This window comes from Vigna umbellata, chromosome 5 (assembly GCF_029865625.1).
Source record: "Vigna umbellata cultivar VRB3 chromosome 5, Vumbellata_1.0, whole genome shotgun sequence".
In the NCBI taxonomy this organism is placed as follows: Eukaryota; Viridiplantae; Streptophyta; class Magnoliopsida; order Fabales; family Fabaceae; genus Vigna; species Vigna umbellata.
In genome coordinates, this window is record NC_142169.1 from 56295569 (window position 1) to 56319133 (window position 23565).

At 29.8% G+C, this 23565-nt stretch overlaps 2 protein-coding genes across 4 annotated transcripts; one reads left to right on the forward strand and one right to left on the reverse strand.

The window, feature by feature from the left end:
• Positions 1 to 1700: 1700 nt before the first annotated feature.
• On the forward strand, positions 1701 to 3310 carry LOC124841280 (ammonium transporter 1 member 3-like). Its single transcript, XM_047317525.2, has one exon. The coding sequence runs from the start codon at positions 1701 to 1703 to the stop codon at positions 3204 to 3206; it is 1506 nt and encodes a 501-aa protein (XP_047173481.2). The 3' UTR covers positions 3207 to 3310.
• A 555-nt stretch (positions 3311 to 3865) lies between these two features.
• On the reverse strand, positions 3866 to 6395 carry LOC124841279 (RING/U-box superfamily protein). Of its 3 annotated transcripts, none has more exons than XM_088116120.1 (6): positions 6243 to 6374; positions 5914 to 5984; positions 5591 to 5741; positions 5017 to 5083; positions 4622 to 4853; positions 3866 to 4171 (listed from the first exon to the last, which is right to left on the reverse strand). In XM_088116120.1, exons 3-6 carry the CDS (start codon positions 5696 to 5698, stop codon positions 3961 to 3963), a joined length of 618 nt encoding a protein of 205 aa, XP_087972246.1. In that variant the 5' UTR covers positions 5699 to 5741; positions 5914 to 5984; positions 6243 to 6374; the 3' UTR covers positions 3866 to 3960. The 3 variants fall into 3 exon arrangements, with proteins under 3 accessions (XP_087972246.1, XP_087972248.1, XP_047173480.2); XM_088116122.1 differs by having other exon boundaries at positions 5889 to 5984; XM_047317524.2 differs by lacking the exon at positions 5914 to 5984 and having other exon boundaries at positions 6243 to 6395.
• Positions 6396 to 23565: the final 17170 nt, after the last annotated feature.

The following is a 23565-nucleotide window of genomic DNA, read 5'->3' on the forward strand; positions in this document are numbered from 1 at the left end:
TTTAAGGAGTAGCTCAAGATTGGTGGTATTATCTCTCTACACGTATTACAAATTGGGAAACTATTGAAAGACTCTTTCTTAAGAAGTATTTTCCTGCATCTAGATTATCAGCTATCTGCAGAGAAATTCAAGATATAAGATAGAGAGATAAAGAGAATCTTAGTGAGTATTGGAAAAGATTCAAGAAACTATGTTCTTCATGCCCTCAACTCCAAATGGAAGATTTTATTCTAAACTTTTATAAAGGCTTAAGTCCTACTGATAGATCATGGACAGATGCTACAAGCGAAGGATTTTTCTTAGACAGGTCACCAGAAGATGATATAGATCTAATAGAACGGAAGGCAGTAGACAATCAACAGTATGACAAAGAGAAAATTCAATGACTTTGTTGAAGGGAGTGCATGAATTGATAATGGTGCAGTTGATGAAAAGAGGATAGATGAAAGATTGAATAAGTTAGAAAGCAAACTCAACAAGATTTCAAGTTTGTTTGAAACCTCAACTCCACAAATTGCTAAGAAGTGAGAAATTTACATTTCAACTAATTTATGACATTTATTTATTCCATATAAAAAAGAGAAGTAAATATCCATCAGTGACTTTAAATATTGTTTCTCCTGTAGTGTTATATGTTTAACGATTAATCCTTGATTTTGATTTGTTTTGTCCCATTATAAAAATCAATGAACTTACACGCTTAATCGGTATTTCTTTTTAATTGTAGTTGCCCTGTAATAATACTACACAAATATAAGTATCTCATATAAGTTCACTTCAACATTAATATTCCTAACTTGGGTAGTTAATGTAATTTTATAAACCTTACCATTAATCCGTGCTCAAATGCTTAAATATTTTTTTTTCCATTAAAAATTTTCTTTTACAACAATTTTTAAAGTACGTACTAGGTACATATATAAATAATGGTGTTTCTATAAACAAACCTACATTTGCTCGGACAAAATATGTTAAGCAATATATATTTATTATTTAACTTGAAATACAACTTTCATAAATTCTGAAAAACATACACTTTACCCTTATTATTATTATTATTATTAGTGCACTTAATTTGAAACGACAAAAGCTTTTATTGTGAAAAATTAATTCACTTAATTATTATTAATATTATAAATAATTCCAAGAGACACACACCTCCACAACTGAGAAAAAAATTATTAATGATTGCAAAAAGTGTGTGTGTGTGTGTGTATATATATATATATATATATATATATATATATATATATATATATATATATGATATTTAATTTATGGTGTTCACATCTATTTTTGAAATTTATTTTTTAAATAAAAGTTTTTTTTAAAATTAAAATAATTATTTTATCAATTTTACATTTTCTTTAAATTTAACCCTTTTTAATTTGACATTTTAAATTTTAAATTTGACATTTTATAATTATAATAACAACAATAATAATACTTTTATTATTATCATAGAAAAATAAATACTGCGCATGAATGTATTTTTTTTATTATATATAAATATGTACCTTTTTTTTAGTTTCATATTTTAAATTAAGTAAACTGTTTATTTAAATTAAAATGACCTTGTTTAGGGTAGATATTTTTAACCGTTAATGGTTGAAAAGAAAACGTAAACGAAGTTAGGTGTATAACTAAATTTTTAATTGGCATTTGGAGGTATATCTTGTCCCTTAGAAGGGTTGAGCAGAATGCAGAACACTTACCAACTAGAAGAGTTAGGTAGCTATATAACTACCATTCAAAGTTTACACATATCTCTATTAATATACCAATTCCACCATTTCTTAATGATTCACTTCACAGTCACTAGAATGGGGGTTTCATGGGAAGAAAGTGTGACTTATTCCATCAACGCAATCTACCTTCTGTTCTCAGCGTACCTTGTCTTCGTGATGCAAATTGGGTTTGCCATGATATGTGCAGGTTCAGTGCGTGCAAAAAATGCAATGAACATAATGCTCACAAACGTCGTTGATGCAGTCGTCGGTAGCATCTCCTTCTACCTCTTCGGCTTTGCATTTGCATATGGCACTTCTAACCCTTTCATTGGCACTCATCTGTTTGCTCTATCCCACATTCCAAACGCAACTTACGACTATGCTTTCTTCCTTTACCAATGGGCTTTTGCTATAGCTGTAACAGGCATCACGAGTGGATCCATAGCTGAGAGAACTCAATTCAGTGCCTATCTTGTTTTCTCATTTTTCCTCAGTGGCTTTGTGTACCCAGTTGTTGCTCATTGGCTCTGGTCATCCAGTGGTTGGCTCAGTCCAAATTCAACTCACTTGTTCTTGGGTTCAGGAGCCATTGACTTTGCTGGGAGTGGAGTGGTGCATTTGGTTGGCGCAGTTGCTGGTCTTTGGGGGTCCATCATAGAAGGTCCACGGACCGGAAGATTTGATTCTTTAGGCAGGCCCATGCCTCTAAGAGGCCACAGCGCAACACTTGTTGTGCTTGGGACCTTTTTGTTATGGTTTGGATGGTTTGGATTTAATCCAGGATCCTTTGACAAGATCCTTGTGGCTTATCCCGGCACGTCGGACCAAGGTAATTGGACCTCGGTGGGTCGGACTGCCGTGACAACCATATTAGCTGGTTCGACGGCCGGAATAGTTACTTTGTTTGGCCGAAGATTGTTAGTCGGCCACTGGGATGCAATGGATGCGTGCAATGGCTTGCTTGGTGGGTTTGTTGCCATCACGTCCGGATGCTCTGTTGTTGAGCCATGGGCCGCCATTATTTGTGGGTTTGTGTCGGCTTGGGTTTTAATTGGGCTGAACATTGTGGCTCTAAAGTTGAACTATGATGATCCACTGGAGGCAGCCCAATTGCATGGAGGGTGTGGCACTTGGGGTTTGTTGTTTACTGGGTTGTTTGCCAAAGAGGAGTTTGTTATTCAAGTGTATAATTGTGGTGAGATTGGGGTTTCAAGACCCTATGGTGTACTGCTTGGAGGTGGTTGGGGATTGTTTGGAGCCCAAGTGATTGAGATTTTGACAATCTTTGGATGGGTGAGTGTAACAATGGGCCCTATATTCTATGCCTTGCAGAAGCTTGAGATATTGAGAATTCCTGTGAATGAGGAAGTTACTGGGCTTGACATTTCTTGCCATGGAGGGTATGCTTATGCTCAAGAAAACTATCATCTCAGACTTTATGGAGATTACGTGCCTATTCAACATGCCCTATCTTAGTTTCATTTTTGTGTGACATGTCTGTTACTTTTTCTTGGGTTATGTTGTGGATTAGCATTGTTTAAGGATTGGAATAATTTTAGATTATTGAATAATATTCATTAAACTCTGTCAAGATAAATTTTCTTTTTCAGTAAGTTTTTAGTAAGCTAAATATAATTTTGTCCCATGCCAAAATTTATGATTTTTTTTAAAGATAATCCTATTCGAACTATGGTAAACTGGATTAACCCACAAATTTTAACACGTTGTAATTGCCTTGGTTCAGTCGTTTTGGATGAGAGTTTTCATCAGGGAACACAAACAAAAGGGCATTAGCTGAGAGGGACAAGTTGAGTAGGGTCCGTGTTATGCTTCAAAATATCATGAATGAAAGGAATCTTGTCAAGTGAGTGGATCCCACTTATTGGATAGACATTATTCTGTCACTTTCACGTCCTTTTCAATAGTCATTTGCTGCATCCTTATAGTAATGACTATCATTGAATTTGGATAAAAAATATTTGTATCATTGACTAATTGGCCTAACCGTGTTAAGGACAGTTTATGGTTCAATCAAATTTTGGTTTACCTAAAACCTGGAACATTATTATACTATAACGAGCGAATCACCAAATCATTAAGATAAGGGACAACAGAATACTGGAACTTGAAGCAGGTTGGAAGAAAGCCAATTAAATATATACAACTAAATTATGGTCTAAAATGGATGTACAAGTAAAGTGAACAAACTGTTTTCCAAAATCTCAGAAACTCATCTCAGAAATGGATCATAGAACACGTATCTGGGATCTGGAACAATTAAAGGCAACTTCTCTATGTAAAGAAACAGCCTCTTGCAATTCTCTTTGGAAATTGTCCCAATATCAACAACATCATTCATGTCTGTGTAAATCCAAAGGTCCCCGGAATCGATTCTCTTCAGGCTATTCCGGCAAAAGGGGCAAGACTGAGATCTCTCACACCTGAATCAACGACCACAATAAGTAAACTAATTTTGGTTGGTGGGGTGAGGTGGGTAAAAAGGAGGATGACATTGATGAAATCAAGGATTTTCCTTTTTTATGAAGTAAAAGCAATGTCAGAACAATTTATGAACTTATGAGAAATTCTCAACCTTTTAGTCAACAATTATTCTGTCTTCAAAAAAGTCGGTGAAGAATTAATGCTCCTCACCTAAACTGAACTTATCGTACCCTATTTTTACACACAAGATGTTCTCATTGATACAGAAACATCTGCACCACATGATTCACATCAAATAGTAGACAGACATCCTCTCCTTTTAATGTGACATGTTTCACTCATATGTTGAAAAGACTTGATTTTACTTCAAGAATATGATCAGCAGCAAAACATAAAATATAACTATAAAGAATATATTATGTAATGGAATCAGAATCAAAGAAATTTACCAATCTCTGTAGCACTGCAAACACATGTGGTGGCAGCAATCTGGCAACACAACTTTAGCTGTCACTTCCAAGCAGACTCCACATTCCTCTTCTCTTTCAATGTCAATATCAGATAGTTTTCCCTCCGTTAAGCCACTCTTTCCTTTGTACCTAAGAGCCACTTCTTTCTGTTTCCTTTCCTCCAAATCCGTGATGCCTTTCTCAAGTTGCAACAGAGCAGGAAATATAACAGCTGTTTATAGTCAAAAGAGAGAAACAGAAGAAAAAAAAAAACATGTTACTTTTATGCTAATCATCAAGAACATAAACACGTAGCTAGCTGCTCCTAGAGAGAGCAACAAGCACAAAGCTATACAAGTAGCCAAACATACATTTTCTTCACAGCATAGACTTACTGTAAAATTGTCTGATGCTTGCTTTCCTTTCATATATTGACATGGTATTATTCCCATTTCCATAAGTCTGCACACATGTTAAAGGAAAATTAAGTCTGCAAACAGATTATGACAATTTTAGAACAAGGAATGGAAAACTAGGAAGGAAGCATGAACATCAGGTTAGTGTTAAAACAGGGAAAGTGTTTTAAATTTATCATAGGATATTGTAAATTGCTTCTAATGATCAGAGTATCTCAGGTTATACTTTGGGATTAGTTTTCTATCTTACAATATCTTATAGGATTAGCTCTCATATTTCTGAGTAGCTACCATGATTAGTTTTCTTACTTAAGATGAAATTGGAGTCTAATAATTAATATGAATAAGGGTTAGCGACTCAGTCTTTTGCACAAGATCATTGCAAATCATCATATTCTAAAACAGCAAACAAGTCGTTGTGGATGGAAAAAGAGACTTCAGTGAAAGTAATTAGTCAAGTTTTTCAACAAACATTAGATATCGACAAAGCCGCCACCAACAACATGGTAACTGAAAAAAATGAAAGCATTTAGAACATTTAGAACATACATACCACATAAACTAGAACTCTCAGCAAACCCAGAGCACCAGCCAAACGGTAATCAGCCCACTGAACAAGAAATAGAAAAATAGGAGCTGCTGGACTGTAAGATATTCTCATCTGAAAGCATCCTCCATCTCTTTCCCTTGGATGGTCCAATGCCCTAACAAAGAGGGGAAAAAGAAAAAGCACATTAAGCACAGACTCACATCAGAAAAGGGCCATACTCTGCTAAGAGAATCTCTGTGACTGATCCAAGTACAAGCATGTCAATGCTATCAAGTTCCAACAAGGAAATTGAGTTTCATACAAATTTAGAGGTGCAGATCATGAACCTTTTCTTTAAAAAATTTCCCAGCTTCAAGGTCCCACTTTACCATCTCAAGAAAAACTCAGTAGCATTCAGCTTCAAATGACAAAAGGCACAATATTTACATGGATTACAGAAAAGGTATAAAAGTGGTAGACAAAACAATCAATTCTTAAAGATTAAAGAAAAAAGTGCTGAACTTCAGTGATTAGCATGACAGACCCTCAATTAGAAAAAAAGATCAAATTTTGATCTGGGAATAGGAAGGAGTATGCATAAGAGCTTTTGAAGATTAACTTCTCAATCAATCAATTGCCCCAAAAGAGAAAGATAATATAGAAAAAGAGAACATACAGAGTATTAGCATACTGAATATCAGCTTCCAGAGCCTTCAGAGAGTCCTTGAAGGAACACTTTCCCATAGATGTTTTCCAGAGAAATATTCTGCATGCAACCAAGGATTATCCCACAAAGACGATGGTATTAACTATACCAAGATATGTGATATGATATGACCTGCTTATGACACTATCAAAATGACACTGTTACCCTTTCTAACTGATAAAGGTCAATTCAGTTGGTAAAATATACAAGTTCATATTTTTAAGAATGTAAAGTTTACTTCTTTAACATATTAGAATTGATTTAATTGATAAAACATCACAAATTCATATTTTTTAAATATATGGTCGGCTTTTTCGGATTTGACAAATTTACTGGTAACTACTTCTTTACGTGTTTTTTTATTTGGTTTTAAGGTCTGTTTTAATTTTAGGTAAAATTTCAAAACCTAACTCTCTTTTTTAAATGTCCTTTTTTGTGTTAATTACTTATGTTTTAGTTTATGATACTTTTTTCATTCCAAAGAAGTTTAAGAACTTTGTTAATGAATACATTATTCTGGAATCTTAAACTGACCAATTCACTTAAAAAAGCAATTTTTTTACACTTTAACTACCTTTTTGGTTAATAAAAGTTACCCAGATGAGAGAATTTTGTTACCAAGAATGCCATCTTATTTAATGTTAACAGCTCAACTAGATAAACCTTTTTTAACAAAAAAAATAAAACACTAAATTTCTTTTTGAACTACTATTGTTTTAGCTAACTGCATTTATTTTTAAAAGACGTAACAAGTTAAACCTTAATTACTTCTTCTAACGACCCAACTTGCATAAATAGTTTTCCAGAAAATAATAATAATACCTTCAATTCTATGTACTGTTTATGGCCAGTGGTATTGAAAAGTGGGTTACCATGTTGGAGATAGCACATTGCATATTTCAATGAAGAAGAAGACGATTTTGCCCCTTTATATTTTTTTTAAGAAAAAGAGAAGTCCTTTTGATGAGCTTTGGTATAAAGATTTGATATTTAAAAGTGGGATTGTCTGAAGAGGACCCACATTGAATGAATCTTCTTAGGATAAGATTGTACAAAAGTTATAAGTACAAATGAAAGATATCAAAACAGATATTTCTTTTATGTGAGTTTTTTTGTTTCAGGATTAAAACGGAGGGAAAACCTAGCATTTATGGGAAAGGATAAGGTTTGGTGGTTTTTTTAATATAAAGTAACTAGAAACTTCTCTCTCTAGATAATATATATTAATAGCCATCATCTATATTATTCCAGAGAATAAACTCAAGATACACTGCATTAATATTTTTAATAAGGAAGATTTTCTCAAAAAAATATTTTTTTATCAGTTATTTGTTTCTGAGTCAAATTATTCTAAGAGGTTTTCTTAACTTTTAAATTTTGTTATCTTTATTTATATTAAAATAAATTTATATTTAAATTAAGTTTTCATATTAAAACAAAGTTATAATATTTTTTGGAATATATCAATAATAAAATAATATTACACAATCTTATATACACATTTTTAAAATAGAAATATAAACAATTTACAGAAATAATAGTTATCGGTTGGTATCTATATATATATATATATATATATATATATATATATATATATATATATATCAGAATCCCATATTTTAGGTAACATAATCAATTTAAGGTAATTTGAATATAAGAAACTTATAAATATATTAAATCATAGTATATAGAAGATGTATTTCTCTTTATTCATTTATATATTTATTATAATGTTTAAAAAAAATATTTTAAACTTTTACTTAAACATTAAAATATTTTTTACATGTGAAGTCCTTTTAGTTTAACTACTCTAAAATATCAACTTGGCTTTTGATAACTCATTCTTTTGACTTCAAAGTGACAATGTTTTACAAGGTAAGAACAACTCATTGAAATTCTATTTTTAACAACTTTATTTTATTATTGATATTAATTTTTAATAAAATTAACTTTTTAGAAAGTAATCAATAATAGAATTAAATCATGTTAATTAATTTCTGTAAAAAAATAATTATATATATATATATATATATATATATATATATATATATATATATATATATATATATATATATATATACTACATAACTAAGAAAACAAATTACCAGAAAATTTATTCATGGAAGCATGTTACTGGATTTTTTTTCTTTTCCTTGATCAATCCTTGTGTATTATGTTTTTGTTTGTTTTTTTTTTCATCTTTAACACCAACACTATGTATGGATTCGATTTAATGGACAATACGTGAAAGTTAAAAGTTGGTTTTTGATAAATCTATGTTATAACAAAGTTCAAGGGTTATTTCGTATTATATGTTTTTATAAGATCATCACCAACTAAGCAAATATCTTTGATGACCCGATTCCAAAGGTTTATAGATAAAGACATGGAATGATACAAATAAGATGATTTTATGATTTTTAGTTATAACATTTGAATTATGGTTAAACACTAATTGAGCTAGGGTTTGTGCATTTGTGATTGTCTATGATAAAATTTTGTATTTGATAATGCAATATTATCGTTTTTTTGGTGAAAATTTATCAAATTTTTTAGGGGCTGTTATGGTTTTCAAGTTGTTTTATATTTAGTCATTACCATGTTATTATATTTCCTTTTATTTAGTACATTCTTATATTTGTGATGAATTGATTTTTATTTTGAATTGGATTTGAACATTCTAACATTTTAAGCTCGGACTTTGATTGAGCGAGGACAATACTATGCGTATGTTCAATTGAATGAATGAAGAGGTAACTATTGAAGTGACTTTTTCAGGCTTACTTCCTACATAGGTAAATATTTTAAAATTCTTATTTGTTCTTGAAATGTGATCATTGTCTCATTTAGCATGTGTATTGCTTACATAAATCTCCATTTATGTATATATTTTATTTTATGTATTTTGGTTCTTAGTTTTTATTATATCGTTGGATTATGATTGATCTAGATATTTGCTTTCATGGTATAAAATGTATATATTTTACTTTGTAACTTCGATTAAGTAATAATTGAGGTAGATATTGTGCTGGTAAGATGTTTTTATTTAACTATATAATATTTTTCATGTTAAGTCTATGATAAGATTTAGTCATTACCATTATTTCATTGGATTTGAACACACGAGTGCAGAGAGGGTTTTAGACGTTTGTTATTTTTATTTTGGGCTTTTAACGTCTGATAGTTGTCCGACGTGTATATGGGTGACGTTAATGAGACGTCGAACCCTATAGGTCGTACATCTATATAGACGTTCAATCCATACAAGTCAGACGTCTAAAACGTTGTCGTATTTGATTGAATCTTTTTCCGCTTGAAGCCTCTCGGGTTGCTCCTGGCTCATGGTGATTCGAGTTTACAACTTTATATTTTAATTGAACAGAATGTATTGTACATTTTTTTTGTATTGGATGGTTCTAAAAATGTAGTGGAGGGAATTGGAGGAGTGCAAAACGTAAGAAATCGCCGCCCAAGAATGTCGCCCAAGGACATGAGCAAAACTATACCAAAACCCAACGAAAACACCTTTTAATCGGTTCAAATGAAAGATAATGCATCAAAGAGTGATGTAATCGGAGTAAAATTAATTTTAAACGGTGCAAAAGTGAGAAAACGAACCTAAAAAACGTAGCCCGTGGAGAGAAAATGCGAGGAAGATGATGAAAAGTGAGTGTGCATAACTGCTGCCTCGTGTTAGCGGTGTTTTAGTGCAGCCATATAGAAGTCGGTTCCCCTCACATTAGACGTCTAAAGGTCTTTAGAAGTCGGATTGGCAGGATCAAACGTCTAAATGGAGTTAAAAAGTGACTTTTTAGATTTCAAAAATGAGTATATAGAAGTCGGTTCCCCTCAGACGTCTAAAGGTCTTTAGAAGTCGGATTGGCGGGATCGGACGTCTAAATGGAGTTAAAAAGTGACTTTTTAGATTTCAAAAATGATTATATAAAAGTCAGTTCCCCCACATCAGACGCCTAAAGGTCTTTAGAAGTCGGATTGGCGGGATCGGACGTCTAAATGGAGTTAAAAAGTGACTTTTTAGATTTCAAAAATGAGTATATAGAAGTTGGTTCCCCCCACATCAGACGTCTAAAGGTCTTTAGAAGTCGGATTGACGTGATCGGACGTATAAATGGAATTAAAAAGTGACTTTTTAGATTTCAAAAATGAGTATATGGAAGTCGGTTCCCTCACATCAGACGTCTAAAGGTCTTTAGAAGCCGGATTGGCGGGATCAGACGTCTAAATGGAGTTAAAAAGTGACTTTTTAGATTTCAAAAATAAGTATATAGAAGTCGGTTCCCCCCACATCAGACGTCTAAAGGTGTTTAGAAGTCGGATTGGCGGGATAGGACGTCTAAATGGAGTTAAAAAGTGACTTTTTAAATTTCAAAAATGAGTATATAGAAGTCGTTTCCCCCCACATCAGACGTCTAAAGGTGTTTAGAAGTCGGATATGCGGGATCGGACGTCTAAATGGAGTTAAAAAGTGACTTTTAAGATTTCAAAAATGAGTATATAGAAGTCGGTTCCTCCCACATCAGACGTCTAAAGGTCTTTAGAAGTCGAATTGACGGGATCGGACGTCTAAATGGAGTTAAAAAGTGACTTTTTAGATTTCAAAAATAAGTATATAGAAGTCGGTTCCCCCCACATCAGACGTCTAAAGGTCTTTAGAAGTCGGATTGGCAGGATCGAACGTCTAAATGGAGTTAAAAATTAACTTTTTAGATTTAAAAAATGTGTATATAGAAGTCTATTTCCCCACATCAGACGTCTATATGTCTTTAGAAGTTTGTTCCCTCCAGAACAGACGTTTATATGGTTGTTTTATTTACGAAAAATGTCACCGGTCATTTTTTGAGTTGGATATTCGAGAGTCGGACGTTTAAAGGGTGACGTTAAATGTCTTTTCTACACTAGTTACATTCTAACATTTTAAGTTTGGATTTTGATTGAACAAAAACGAGGGCAATATTATATGCATGTTCAACCGAATGAATGAAGATATAACTATTGAAGTAATTTTTTCTTGCTCTACTTCCTACCTAAATATTAGGTAGATGTATATACTTTTAAGTTCTTATTTATTCTTGGAATGTGATCATTGTCTCATTTAGTCATTGTACTACTTACGTAAATTTCTATGAATGTAAATATTTTATTTTTTGTATTTTGGTTCTTAGTTTTTATTACATCGTTGGATTTTGATTGAACTGAATATTTGCTTCCATGGTATAAAATTATATATTTATTTTATTTAGTGATTACAATTAAGATAGATATTGTGTTTTTGTGATTGTCTTTTATAAGATGTTTTTATTTGACTATATAATATTATTGTTTTTAGGTGATAAACTTCGAAATGTTTTTTTTTGTTATTTAGGTTCTTAAACTATTTTAGTTGTTATTATTTCCCTTTTCCCTTATATATTATTATATTTTTACTAATCTAATGATATTTTTGAACTAGAGACTATAACATTTTAGGTTTAAACTTTGATAGAGAAATAATAATGACAATATTAGGTGTGTGATCAATTGAACGAAGAGGTAACTATTGAAATGTCTTTTATATGCTCTAATATATATATATATATATATATATATATATATATATATATATATATATATATATATTTTAAGTTTTTATTTATTTTTGGATTGTGGTTATATTGAGTAATAGTTGGTGTGCTGCCTACATAAATTTTCATTTATGTATGCATTTTATTATCTATATTTTTTTTATTATTATATTAGTGGATTGTGGTTGATATGGATATTTGCCTCCATGGCTTGAAGGTTTGGACTTTGGTGGAATAAAAACAAGGACAATATTATTAAGTGTGTCTTCAACTTAATGAAGAGATAAATATTGAAATATCTTTTATGTAGTCTACTTCTTACGTAAATATTAGGTATGTATATATCCTTTCAAATTCTTATTTACTCGTGTATTGTGGTTATTGCTCATTTAGTTGGTGTAGCTTCTACAAAAATGTAAATATATGTACGTTTTTTTTTTCAGTATTGTGGTTCTTGATTTTTATTATATCATTAGATTGTGATTGAGCTTGATATTTTCTTCTATGGTTTAAAATTATATACATATTTTATTTTCTGGCTTTGGTTGAGCATTAATCGGAGTAAAGTTTGCGTGTTTGTGTGCAAAATGTTTGTATTTAACAATGCAATATTATGGCTTATGGGAAACACTCTAAAATGTTTTTTAGTATTATTTGGGTTCTTAAATTGTTTTAGTGTAGTCATTACTCTTTTGTATATTCTTATGTGTTCCAATCTTTTTGTAATTATGAAATTTGGTTATAGTGCTTATTGTAGCGTGCTATAATAAGAGGCGTATTTCCAAAATATTCAAATGAATCAAAAGGTAAGACTTTTGGATTTATGACAATATTGATCTATAAATGATTTTCACAAAATAATTATATTCATTTGTTTTGTTTAGTTATATTATTTGGTAATAACTTGGTTTGATATTTGTTTCAGAAAATAGTTATATGGTGAGACTGAGTCAAAATCCAAGAAATTAATTATGTTATCTCAGTGCAATGAACATGAAAGGTTTATGTTTAAAGTTGTTGCCAAAAATATTTATGAGATTATAACCATATAAAAGAGGCCTGTTTGTTGTAACTATCATTTTATATATCAAATTTGAAATTATGCATATTATTTTAACAATGTACTATAATTGATTATAGAAAGTTCGTTGTGTAACAGTTAGGATTTTAATTCAATTTAATTAAAGGAAGGGTTGTAAATACTTGGTTTGCAACTACTGTAAATGATATTAGTATTTTTCAAGTGCAACAAATGTGATAAATATAATGAGAAAGCTACTATGAAGTTATTATATTGTATATCTTATATTTTTAATTTTTAAGATACATTACAATTTTAGATTTTAATAGTGCTACTCTACAAGTTTAACATCCCAATTTAATAATATAAAACTATTAAAATGAGCATTGCATGGATAATGATATAACAAGCACTACAGATTTATTATGAATAAAATTTTTCACATGAAGAATTAAAGTACAACCTAAACTGCAAGTTTCACTCCCAACCTCCCGCTGAGTCAACTGAAAGATTGTATTCCTAAGCTCACACCATTAAGGTGATCATCGCAATAGAGAAACATCAAACAAAGACACATCAAAAAAAGGCAAGGGTAAGCTAGATACAAAACAATACATCATATAAGTTTAAAGCATTTCACATAAGAATCATATCTAATTTAACCCAATCCAAACATCTTAATATGCAGAGACCTAAATCGACTGTCCGGACTTAGAATAATTGTCGAGTTATGGCGGGTTGTGCACTTGTGGTGGCCTCTACTACTTTGCAAAGTCATAGCCAACGGGTTTCACCCTACCACACTCACAAGGTTAGTATGTTCTGGGCCTTGAGGCATACTAGAAACCCCCAAGACTAAGACCTTCTGCTACTCCTCACGACATGGCTCAATCCTCTCTACTTGATAATGAAAGACCATTGGAGTTTAAGGATAATCCCCAAGACTGAGCTCTTGCATTCATTCTAAACAAACTTGAATCTCACCAAGAGATTCCACATTGAAACTTACCCATCACTTTGAGATCATACTTTATTCCCATTTGAATCATAACTCAAATCTTTAATACTTATATAATTCAATATACATTCATACATAATCCAAGATAAATCACCACATCATTCAAATCAAACAAGAACACATAAGAAAAGTGTAAACAAAAATCTGGACCAGTCGCTAAGCGCATACCCTCGAATAAAACAGTGGATTAGACCCTCAAATCACTCGCTTAGCGCATAACATTCACTAAGCGAATAAAACTGATAGTGCTCCCAGACCTCAATAATTCGCTCAACGCATACCATTCGTTAAGCGAATAAAAATGACAGTGCTCCCAAACCTCAACAATTCGCTCAGCGCATACCATTCGCTTAGCGAAAGTCCTTAGACAGACAACCCAGCTCTCTCACTACTCGTTGAGCGAATCCACTCGCTCAACAAGTTTGCATAATTTTGCAGCACCAAATCTGCAGAATTACGCAACCTACACCAAGTTTACCAATTCTAACTATTTTCCCAACTTCTAACTCTCCTAGATTGTGTTATACACTCAATTAGACTTGAACACGTGTTTCTAAACCTCACTACCAACATTATAAAGTGATTACTAACCAATTCCCCCTTCAAAACACCAAATTTCTCAACCTAGGGACCCAAATCTCATTCTACTGCTTTTGTTACATTTTTAAGCAATTTAGTGACTCAAACAAGTCACATTTGACTTACTCAAGCTGTCCCAACAGACCAATTGAGCATCTAACCTCAAATTCTCATTTTCACTACCTCACTTCCTCTCATTGAGTTCTAAACCAAATAGAACTTTACCTTATCCCTACAATACACTCACAACTCAGATTTCTACTATTTTAGATGCTAGAACATGATACAACTCAACTCATACTCCATCTCAACTATACAGACACAATTCACCAACCATTCTTACCATTTCCTTCCTTAAAAACTCAGTTCTAGACCAAAATACTCTATAATTAAGTTACCCTTTTCTTTCAACAATTTCAATCAACACAAAATCACTTCAACAATGCAAATCCAACATCTCATACACACATACAACCAAAGTCATTATTCATCTCAACTACTCATCATCATAAAATTCATCAATTCCACCACAATACTTAAATTATCACAAAACAGTAATTAACATTCACATTTAACCAGTTCAGTATTCAAATACCATCAATTTATACAACATACACTCAATTAACAGCAATTAACTAGCTTCCCTTATCTCTAGAATTTCGCACAACTCAAGAAATACCCATATCGAGACTTGCACCACAAGGAATTTCTAGAAAACCTACAATTCACCGATTAGTGGTGAGAAATTAACTTTAGAACCTAAATTGAGCTAAGAATCAAGAAAGAAGAACTCTATTCACATGCAAAAACAGATTATTTTGCATGCTCACAAATTTAGGGAGAAATTTAAGGAAAGGGAACAAAATTTACTTGCTCTGATCAACAATCTGATCGGGCAGATAGGTAGACCTTGACGCCGTGATCGTCTAGGCACCTCTTGGTCGTCAAATAGATGACTTGAGATCAAGAACTCTTAAATAGAAGGTAGAGAACTCTAGAAAAGTGATTTCTAGAGAGATGATACGTTTTCAAATAATGAAACTCGTTCATAACAAAACTATTTATAATAAAATTGTTTAATATTAAAATAATAGAGTCTCACTATTTTTAGACTACAATCACTTCTAAAATGTCATTTTTAGGGGTTTTACAACAAGTTGGAAGTTTACATTTTTAATCACAACAATTTTAGTAGCTTTATTTTGTAAGATCGTGATAAAAGAAAAGAACATTTTACAAAATAAAAAAATGTACAATGAGCTCTAATTTGTGAATCAATAATATCATCACCAACTTAAACAGCATAAGGCGTACTATAAAATTAATACCTTGCTCCATAAAGAGATGGTACATATAGATTTCACGAAAAATTATTCAATTGCACAATATCATTTTATCTTACAAGCCAAATATATTTATCGAATGTTGATATATAAAACAAATGTATTAATCCAAAAATATTAGTCTTTTTTGTTTTTAATTTTATCCTCGTTTCTATAATGTATGTTCAAATCTTTTAAAAAGTGTGTATATTTTTTTAAGAAGAAAAATAAATAATATATTAATTGAAGGATATTTAGTATACATATATCTTAATCTTCATACTCATATTTAAAATCTATCATTTGTTCCTCACTATCATCTATAAGATCTTTTATTTATCTAATGTTTTGTCCACATATATAATTTGAACATATATACAATCATTGCAAATGGACACCAAATATCACAAAAAAAAAATGAAGGGTAAGCTTATTTATATCATAAATTTGTATAAAAATTTAAATGATTTGTGTACTAGTTATTCAAGATAATTGAGTTTCATCAGTCAATATATCATATTGTTTCAATCATACAGTCATAAACATGATAAAGACTCAATTTCAGGAATACTCATGCATTTTGTTGAATACTCATGCATTTGTCATGAATTTTCTCTACATTAAATTTAACATCAACAAAAACATTCCCCTCACCATTCTTATCTTGCACCACCTAAATCTTATTATCTACATGAGTATGATAGTTTAGTAGAATCGTGATGATTTCTCTCTCTGAATTCAAACTCAATGTAGTCATACCTTAATGAATATCACACTTCTCCTCAAGAGTGATCATATTAATAAAATTCTCATAATCATAATATATTCGTATCACATGATCTCATAGGCTTTTGGTATTTAAGCCTAAATTCTATTTATTCGCACACACATCCTCACTCTAAGAATTATCATACCATTCATTAAGTCATAAAAAGTCATCATAGAAAAATTCATATTATTATAATAAAATATTAATCATTCAACTCATTATTTAACATTAGACCCATATAAACCTATAAGACCCTAATTTTAGAGACATATGCATATAATGTTGATGTTCTTATCTCAAAACCACCATCCTTATAACTAAAAACCATCATGACAGGGTTAGTTCCCTTCCATACTTTTAGTCATATGTACTATTTCATACCAATCCTTAAGACTATGAACCTTCTTCCACCTCACCACTTAAACCTCATTCTTTTTCTTTTTATGAGTGTATGAGAATTTATTAGAGTTAGGATGACTTCACGCCAGAACATCATATACCAATATATACATTACACTTCATAATATGGTAATTTTTCTCCATAGAAATAAAAAAATCATATTCATACAATTCATCCAATATATATTAATACAATAATTTCATGTATTTCTCAGTCACACAACACGTTTTAATTTTAAAGCAGTTACCCCTTTTACCTAACAAATTTTGGATTTCTAAAATATGCATTCTTAAAGCTAAAACTATTTTTTCGTTTTGATTTAAAATTATTATCATCATGTACGCCGTGTTGTTGTGTCTTATCCCTCTGAAGGACGACTACAGGAAATAGACTTAAAACCATCACATTGATTTTGAAGGTTTCATATTTTTCGAGTGAATACTGCTTTTATAGATGAACACCATTTATTTTGTGTTAAGGTACTTCATACATAAAAATGAGATGAAATGATGTTATTAATACCTTACTGAACAAAATTAATTCCAATAATAAAGATGAATAAATAACAATGAAGTTAAGAACCCATCACCTATAAAAATAAGCATAAATATAAATAAATGAAAATGAGATTATGAACATCTCACTGAATAAATAAAATAATAACAATAAATAAATGAAAATAAATAAAATAATAATAATAAATAAATGAAAATGTTGTTATAAAAATTCTACTAATAAAATAATAACAATAAATAAATAAAAATAATATTATAAACATCTCACTAATAAAATAAAAAATAATAACAATAAATAAATAAAAATAAAATTATAAACACCAAGTAACAATAAATAAATAAATTAAATGAGGCTATAAACACCTTACTAATAAAATAAAATAATCACTAAATAAATAAAAATGAAGTCATCAACCCTTCCTAATAAAATAATAAAATAAATAAAAATGAGATTATAGCACTCAGTAATAAAAATAATAATAACAATAAATAAATAAAAAATAAATAAAAATAGGTTATCAACCACTAACTAATAAAATAATAATAATAAATAAACACAATTATAAACCGTAATAAAATAAAAATAATAATAAAATAATAAATAAAATATTAAAATAAATTTAGAACTTATAAAAATAAATAGACTTTCCTTATCTAAAAGTAAAGCTCTATTTTTGAATAGATTGAATCATTTCTTTAAATTACTTTAAAATCTTAATCAATAAAAAAAATAAAAATAGAAAAATATAAAAAAGAAAGACCGGTGGATCTAACTACCAAAACTCTTTTATTTCACTTGTTCTCTTAACATTATATAGAAAATTTATATTATTATTTTAATATTATTTTTCTTATATATTTATAAAATTTAATAATAAAACCATAATTAATTATTTAAATATTATAATAATATTTCACATTTGATAATTTATGGTAATGAGTAGATGAATTGGATTGACCTTTTAGAAAAATTGTTTCTTACCTCAACTACCAAAATAATATTTATTATTATAAACTTCTAAATAAAAAATGAAAAATATTATTTTAAAAAGATGCTGTAAAATTTTGAGCTTAATCCAATAATTAATCCAAAATTATACAATCCATAACTATTGAAATGTTACTTTTTTTTGTTCCAAAGTATTATTAAACATATTTTAAAATAAAAAACTTATAAAGTTCACATATCCTTTAACAATCCGTGCGTACGCCAAGGCTCTGAAACTGGTTTATGTTAAAATGCTGGTTTCTATCATACTGCGGTATTAGAGAGCGGCGCCCCCAAATTTCGCGAGTTGGGTCCAAAATGGTATAATGTGAAAAGACAATACTATCCAAACAGCTACTTCATTTGTGCCGGCAAATTCACCAAACAAATCATTAGTTTATTATTTAATAATTTAAATTAAAATTTTAAATTTAAGCCGCTGTAATATTAAAGAATATATATATATATATATATATATATATATATATATATATATATATATATATATAGATATTATAAAATATATTGTTTTGATTTTTTTTTTCAGTGATCGTCACCATTTGTTGCTGGTCTTTCACTCTAAATTTCACAATCCACAATTTAATTTTCTTGTAATTTCTAAGAGCTTTTTATGCATTTAAAATATCTTGTTGATTAATCGGTATAAAATTGGTGACATGTGGTTTAATTCTTGCCGTTATAGATAAAGATTTCTTGTGAAAGGTTTTACTAAAGAGATAAATCATCAAATTAATCAATGTCATATTGAAAACTTATATCAATTTACTTTCCGTTAGTTCTTTACTTTAATACATAATTGTCTTCTTTCACTTATTATTATTTCCTTATCATTTAACTCTTTCATTGGAAAACATGAAATATATAGTAAATAAAACTCTTGATAAATATAAATTTTGTTTAGCTGAAAACAATTTGTATAACAGAAAAACATGATTTTATGATAGTTGAGATCCAACTGTTATAAAAAAAACAGGGAATAATTTTGTAATTAATAATAAAACATATTATGATAAGTTTTAATCCATATAATAAAAAGTAGTACCCTAATACTTTTGTAATTAATTACAAAATATATTGTAACGATTCTAAATCCAACCATAATAAAAAATAATGACATTTTTATAATTAATTATAAAATATACTATAATGATTCTAAATTTAATTACTTGTTTGTAATTAATTATTACAAAATGAAAATTTTAAATTTAATTGTTATAGAAAGTGATGCAATTATATTGTTTTATTCTAAATATTTTTCATTCAGCAGACTTATATTTCTTTCGTTCTGTTTTCTTCATTGACTATGGGTTAGAGAGCTGGAGCAATGACGTCTTACTTAGTAGAGGTGGAGCTCATCATCATCTTGCACTACCCATACTTCGTCTTTCTAGACAGGTTAATTAATCTTCCTTACTCTTAAGAAAAAATCATAACCTAAGCCTATCGCTGTCATTTCTCCATTCTTCAATGTGTAAAAAATGTTAAAACACCTTGGAGAATGAGAGTTATTACAGTCTGAGATGGGGTGATCTTTGTCTACTTTTGAGGTTTGTTATTCTTGTTTATAAACGTGTGTTACCGGATATTTTTTCGTGCTTTTACATTTTAGATTCCTTTTTCTAGTACTCTTATATATTCCACATTCCATTTATATAATGTTTTACCCATTTCTTCTATTGAATGCATTTATTCAAAAATCTCTTTGGATGACAATTGTGTTTATTTTAGAGGAGCTTTGTTAGGAAAAAAATTTATAATTGTTTCTAAAATACACTTTCTATGATGAGTCTTTTGAACCGTCACACAAAATCTAGATTTTTTATGTCATTTACAATATGTCACTTGTTTAATCTTCATAAAAAAAGTTTATTTTAATCATTATGAAATATTTTTTGCAATAATAGCATGAAGTTAGCTTCTTAAACATATCTTTTGTATAAAAAAAATATGTTTAGGGTGTAGAGTCGATGATTTCCACAAAACACTCCTTTTCTCCATGCTAGCTTAGATTATCTTGAATATTCTTAGTTAAAATTTTTCTTTATCCAAGTTTCAAATTGTCTGGATGTACCTGTCAAGAGACCTCGACGTTCAAGTCAATGACGCTTGCAAAATCACATACCTTCTTACCTTTGACTTGTATTTATAGGTTTCGAGATAAACAACATTTACCAGTGAGTCCTTTCAATGATCATGGACCTTCTCCACACTCATACGCTCACATGGTCATATAGTACAAAACACATTTTTGAAATAGCGAAAAAGATCACAACTTTTGTTTTTAGCTCTTGAAACATATGGTCCTTTCTTAATGATGCATTTCTTTCAAGAGATACATGCTCTATCAATTAAGGGGAAATATTGATTTTAAGTTGAATAAATCTTAATGGATTTGACTAGCATGTATTTGTATGTTATTTTGCCATCGTTTCATATGTTGTGTTCCTTTATATATAAGATGATTTTAAAAAATTAATGTTAATAAATCTCTGATGACTTTATTTGGATTAACAAAAAGAAAGTAAAAATGAGTTAAAAAAATTTAGTCACTATACTAAATTTTATTTTGTATATTAATATTTTAAAAAGTAATTTTTAAAATAGGGTTAAATATGTTTATAGTCTCTTAACTATAAAACGTTTTTGGGTTTAGTTTATCTTTCAAAGTTTGCTCCATTTTCATCATTCTCCTTAATGAAACAATAATTTTTAGTCTTTCATGACTAACGACGTTAACTTTTTTCTAATGTGGCTAACGGTGTACCACGTGGAAGGCCGATTCTAATTTTATTTATGACTATAATTAAAATAAAAAGAAAAAACATTAAATTGGAGGGTCAAAATTGGAATTCATTTTCTTCTTTGTTCAAGGGTTTTTCTTCTGCAGACATTCTTTTCTTCTCCTTCTTCAACCAGCCATGATGTCAAATGTGCAACGTTTAACCTCTTTGGCAAACAAAGAAGAATTGAAGGAAACTACTTTGTGCGAGCGAATAAGTGAAAAGAGGAAATTAAAAGAGAGAGAGAGAGATGAATTGTATGCAGAGAAGATGAACCTGAATTTGAACCTGAAAAATTATGTGCAATCACTCTCCCTTTTTATTGCTACAACAGTAGGATAAATTTTCCAAGAACTGGCACTTTCAGTCGTAGATTCATGAAGATTGCCAATGCTTGATATAGGCTCCTCAAGGGAAAGGCGGGATCTGAAGAAACTAAAGACAGATAAGTTCGTAGTCCTTCACCTCCTTGTGACTACTGTCATGGAGGGTGCATGATTTTGCAGCAAATGCATCAGTTTTTGTTAAAACCTGGTGACCATACCCAACAAAAAATATTTAGTTTCTAAGTAGCTACACCTATTCTTATTTACAGTTAAAGGAACTTGAAAAAATCATAGTCTGCCAAACAATTCATCTTCTTCAGCTTCATCTTCTCTACACACAATTAATCTCTTTCTTTCTCTTTTAATTTCCTCTTTTCACTAATTCGTTCGCACAACGTAGTTTTCTTAATTCTTCTTTGTTTTCCAAACAGGTGACGCCATGACTGGTTGAAGGCGGAGAAGAAAAGAGTGCTCATAGAAGATAAACCCTTGAAGGAAGAAGAAAAGGGATTCCAATTTTGACCCTCCAATTTAATGTTTTTTCTTTTGATTTTAATTATAGTAAAAAAAAACTAAAATAGGCCTTACACGTGGCATACTGTTAGCCATTTCAGAAAAAAATTAACGCCTTTGGTGATGGAGGACTAAAATAGGAGAAGAATGAAAATGAAGCAAACTTTGGAAGAGAGACTAAACCAAACACGGTTGATAGTTGAGGAACTAAAAACATATGTAACCCTTTAAAATAATTTGTTAAAAATAATGCAGAAATCAGTTTTCCAAAATATAAATTGAAGTTAAAATAAATTTTAAATTAAAATAAAATCATTATTATAAAATACTAAGTGTGAGGATTTTGAGGTTTAGTATGAGTTTTTTAAGACTCATGTGAGAACTCTTGTAACTTTTAACGAGTGATTTTAAATCTAAGTTATGCATTTAATTTGAACTATTTGTGTAGTGGAGTTTTATACTTAAAATTTGAAAAAAAAATTGCCTTGTGCTTATATGACTCTTCAATCTATTCTTAAAATAGATCCATTGGTAGTACATATTAAAATAGGATCGATCGGTAGGACACATTAAAACCATCAATCCAGATCTAATATGTTTAACTAGGTAAAGCATGTTTATGGATTCTAGAACAATAATTAGATTAATTCTAATTAAAATTTCACTTATATAAATATAAAAGTAAAGTAAAAAAAAATTGTATTTATTACGAAATTAAATCTTTACTTTAACAACTCATCAAATTTTTTAATTGACTTGTAAACGTGTTTGACAAATACACCTCCATTTGGCTTGAGAACTAAAAGGAAGAAAATTGATAATAATTGTAACAAAAATGGAAAACCATGTCTAAGAGATTAGAAGAAAAAAAATATGAAGGAGAAGTTATTGGTCCCACTGTACGAAACACTTTCTCATTATTCTTTTTCAACGTTTCATTCATAAGTAGTATGTAGCAATTGGATTAAACTCATTCGTAAGTATCCCAAATTTTTCAATATTTTCGTAACTTTTTGACAAATAACGACTCCTTTAATAAGACTTCTCTTCTTCTACTTCTTTCACATCTATCGCTTTTAGAAAACTCACCAACTCTGGAGCAGTCATGATTGATAAGCCTTCAATTTCTTCTTAGCCACAATAGTATACAAACTGTTCAATCAAAAGAATAAGAATTTTATCAACAATTTCGTATAGGAAAAATGTTTCTTTAACAACTCTTTCATAACAATTTTTTTATAACGGTGACAGATTGTGATTCATTCGTTTTAAATACTTTTCTAAAAATAAATTCAAATATATTAATAAAATAATGACACGTGGCCATTGTCAACAAATTATTAAAAATAATTATTAAAATATCATGATCCTTTTATATATTCATTAGACTTTATTGGGTTTATCAGTTTACACTTTATTCGATTTATCAATTCAGACAATATTATACTATTAATTCAAG

Excerpts from the sequence above, each read along its gene's own strand:
- LOC124841280 (XM_047317525.2), top strand. The coding sequence starts at position 1,701 with ATGCAGAACACTTACCAACTAGAAGAGTTAGGTAGCTATATAACTACC.
- LOC124841279 (XM_047317524.2), bottom strand. The coding sequence starts at position 6,310 with ATGGGAAAGTGTTCCTTCAAGGACTCTCTGAAGGCTCTGGAAGCTGAT. Across the intron at positions 4,854-5,016 it reads AAGCATCAGACAATTTTACA|CTGTTATATTTCCTGCTCTG; the intron begins GTAAGTCTATGC and ends GACTATAAACAG. Across the intron at positions 4,172-4,621 it reads TTGCAGTGCTACAGAGATTG|GTGTGAGAGATCTCAGTCTT; the intron begins GTAAATTTCTTT and ends TCGTTGATTCAG.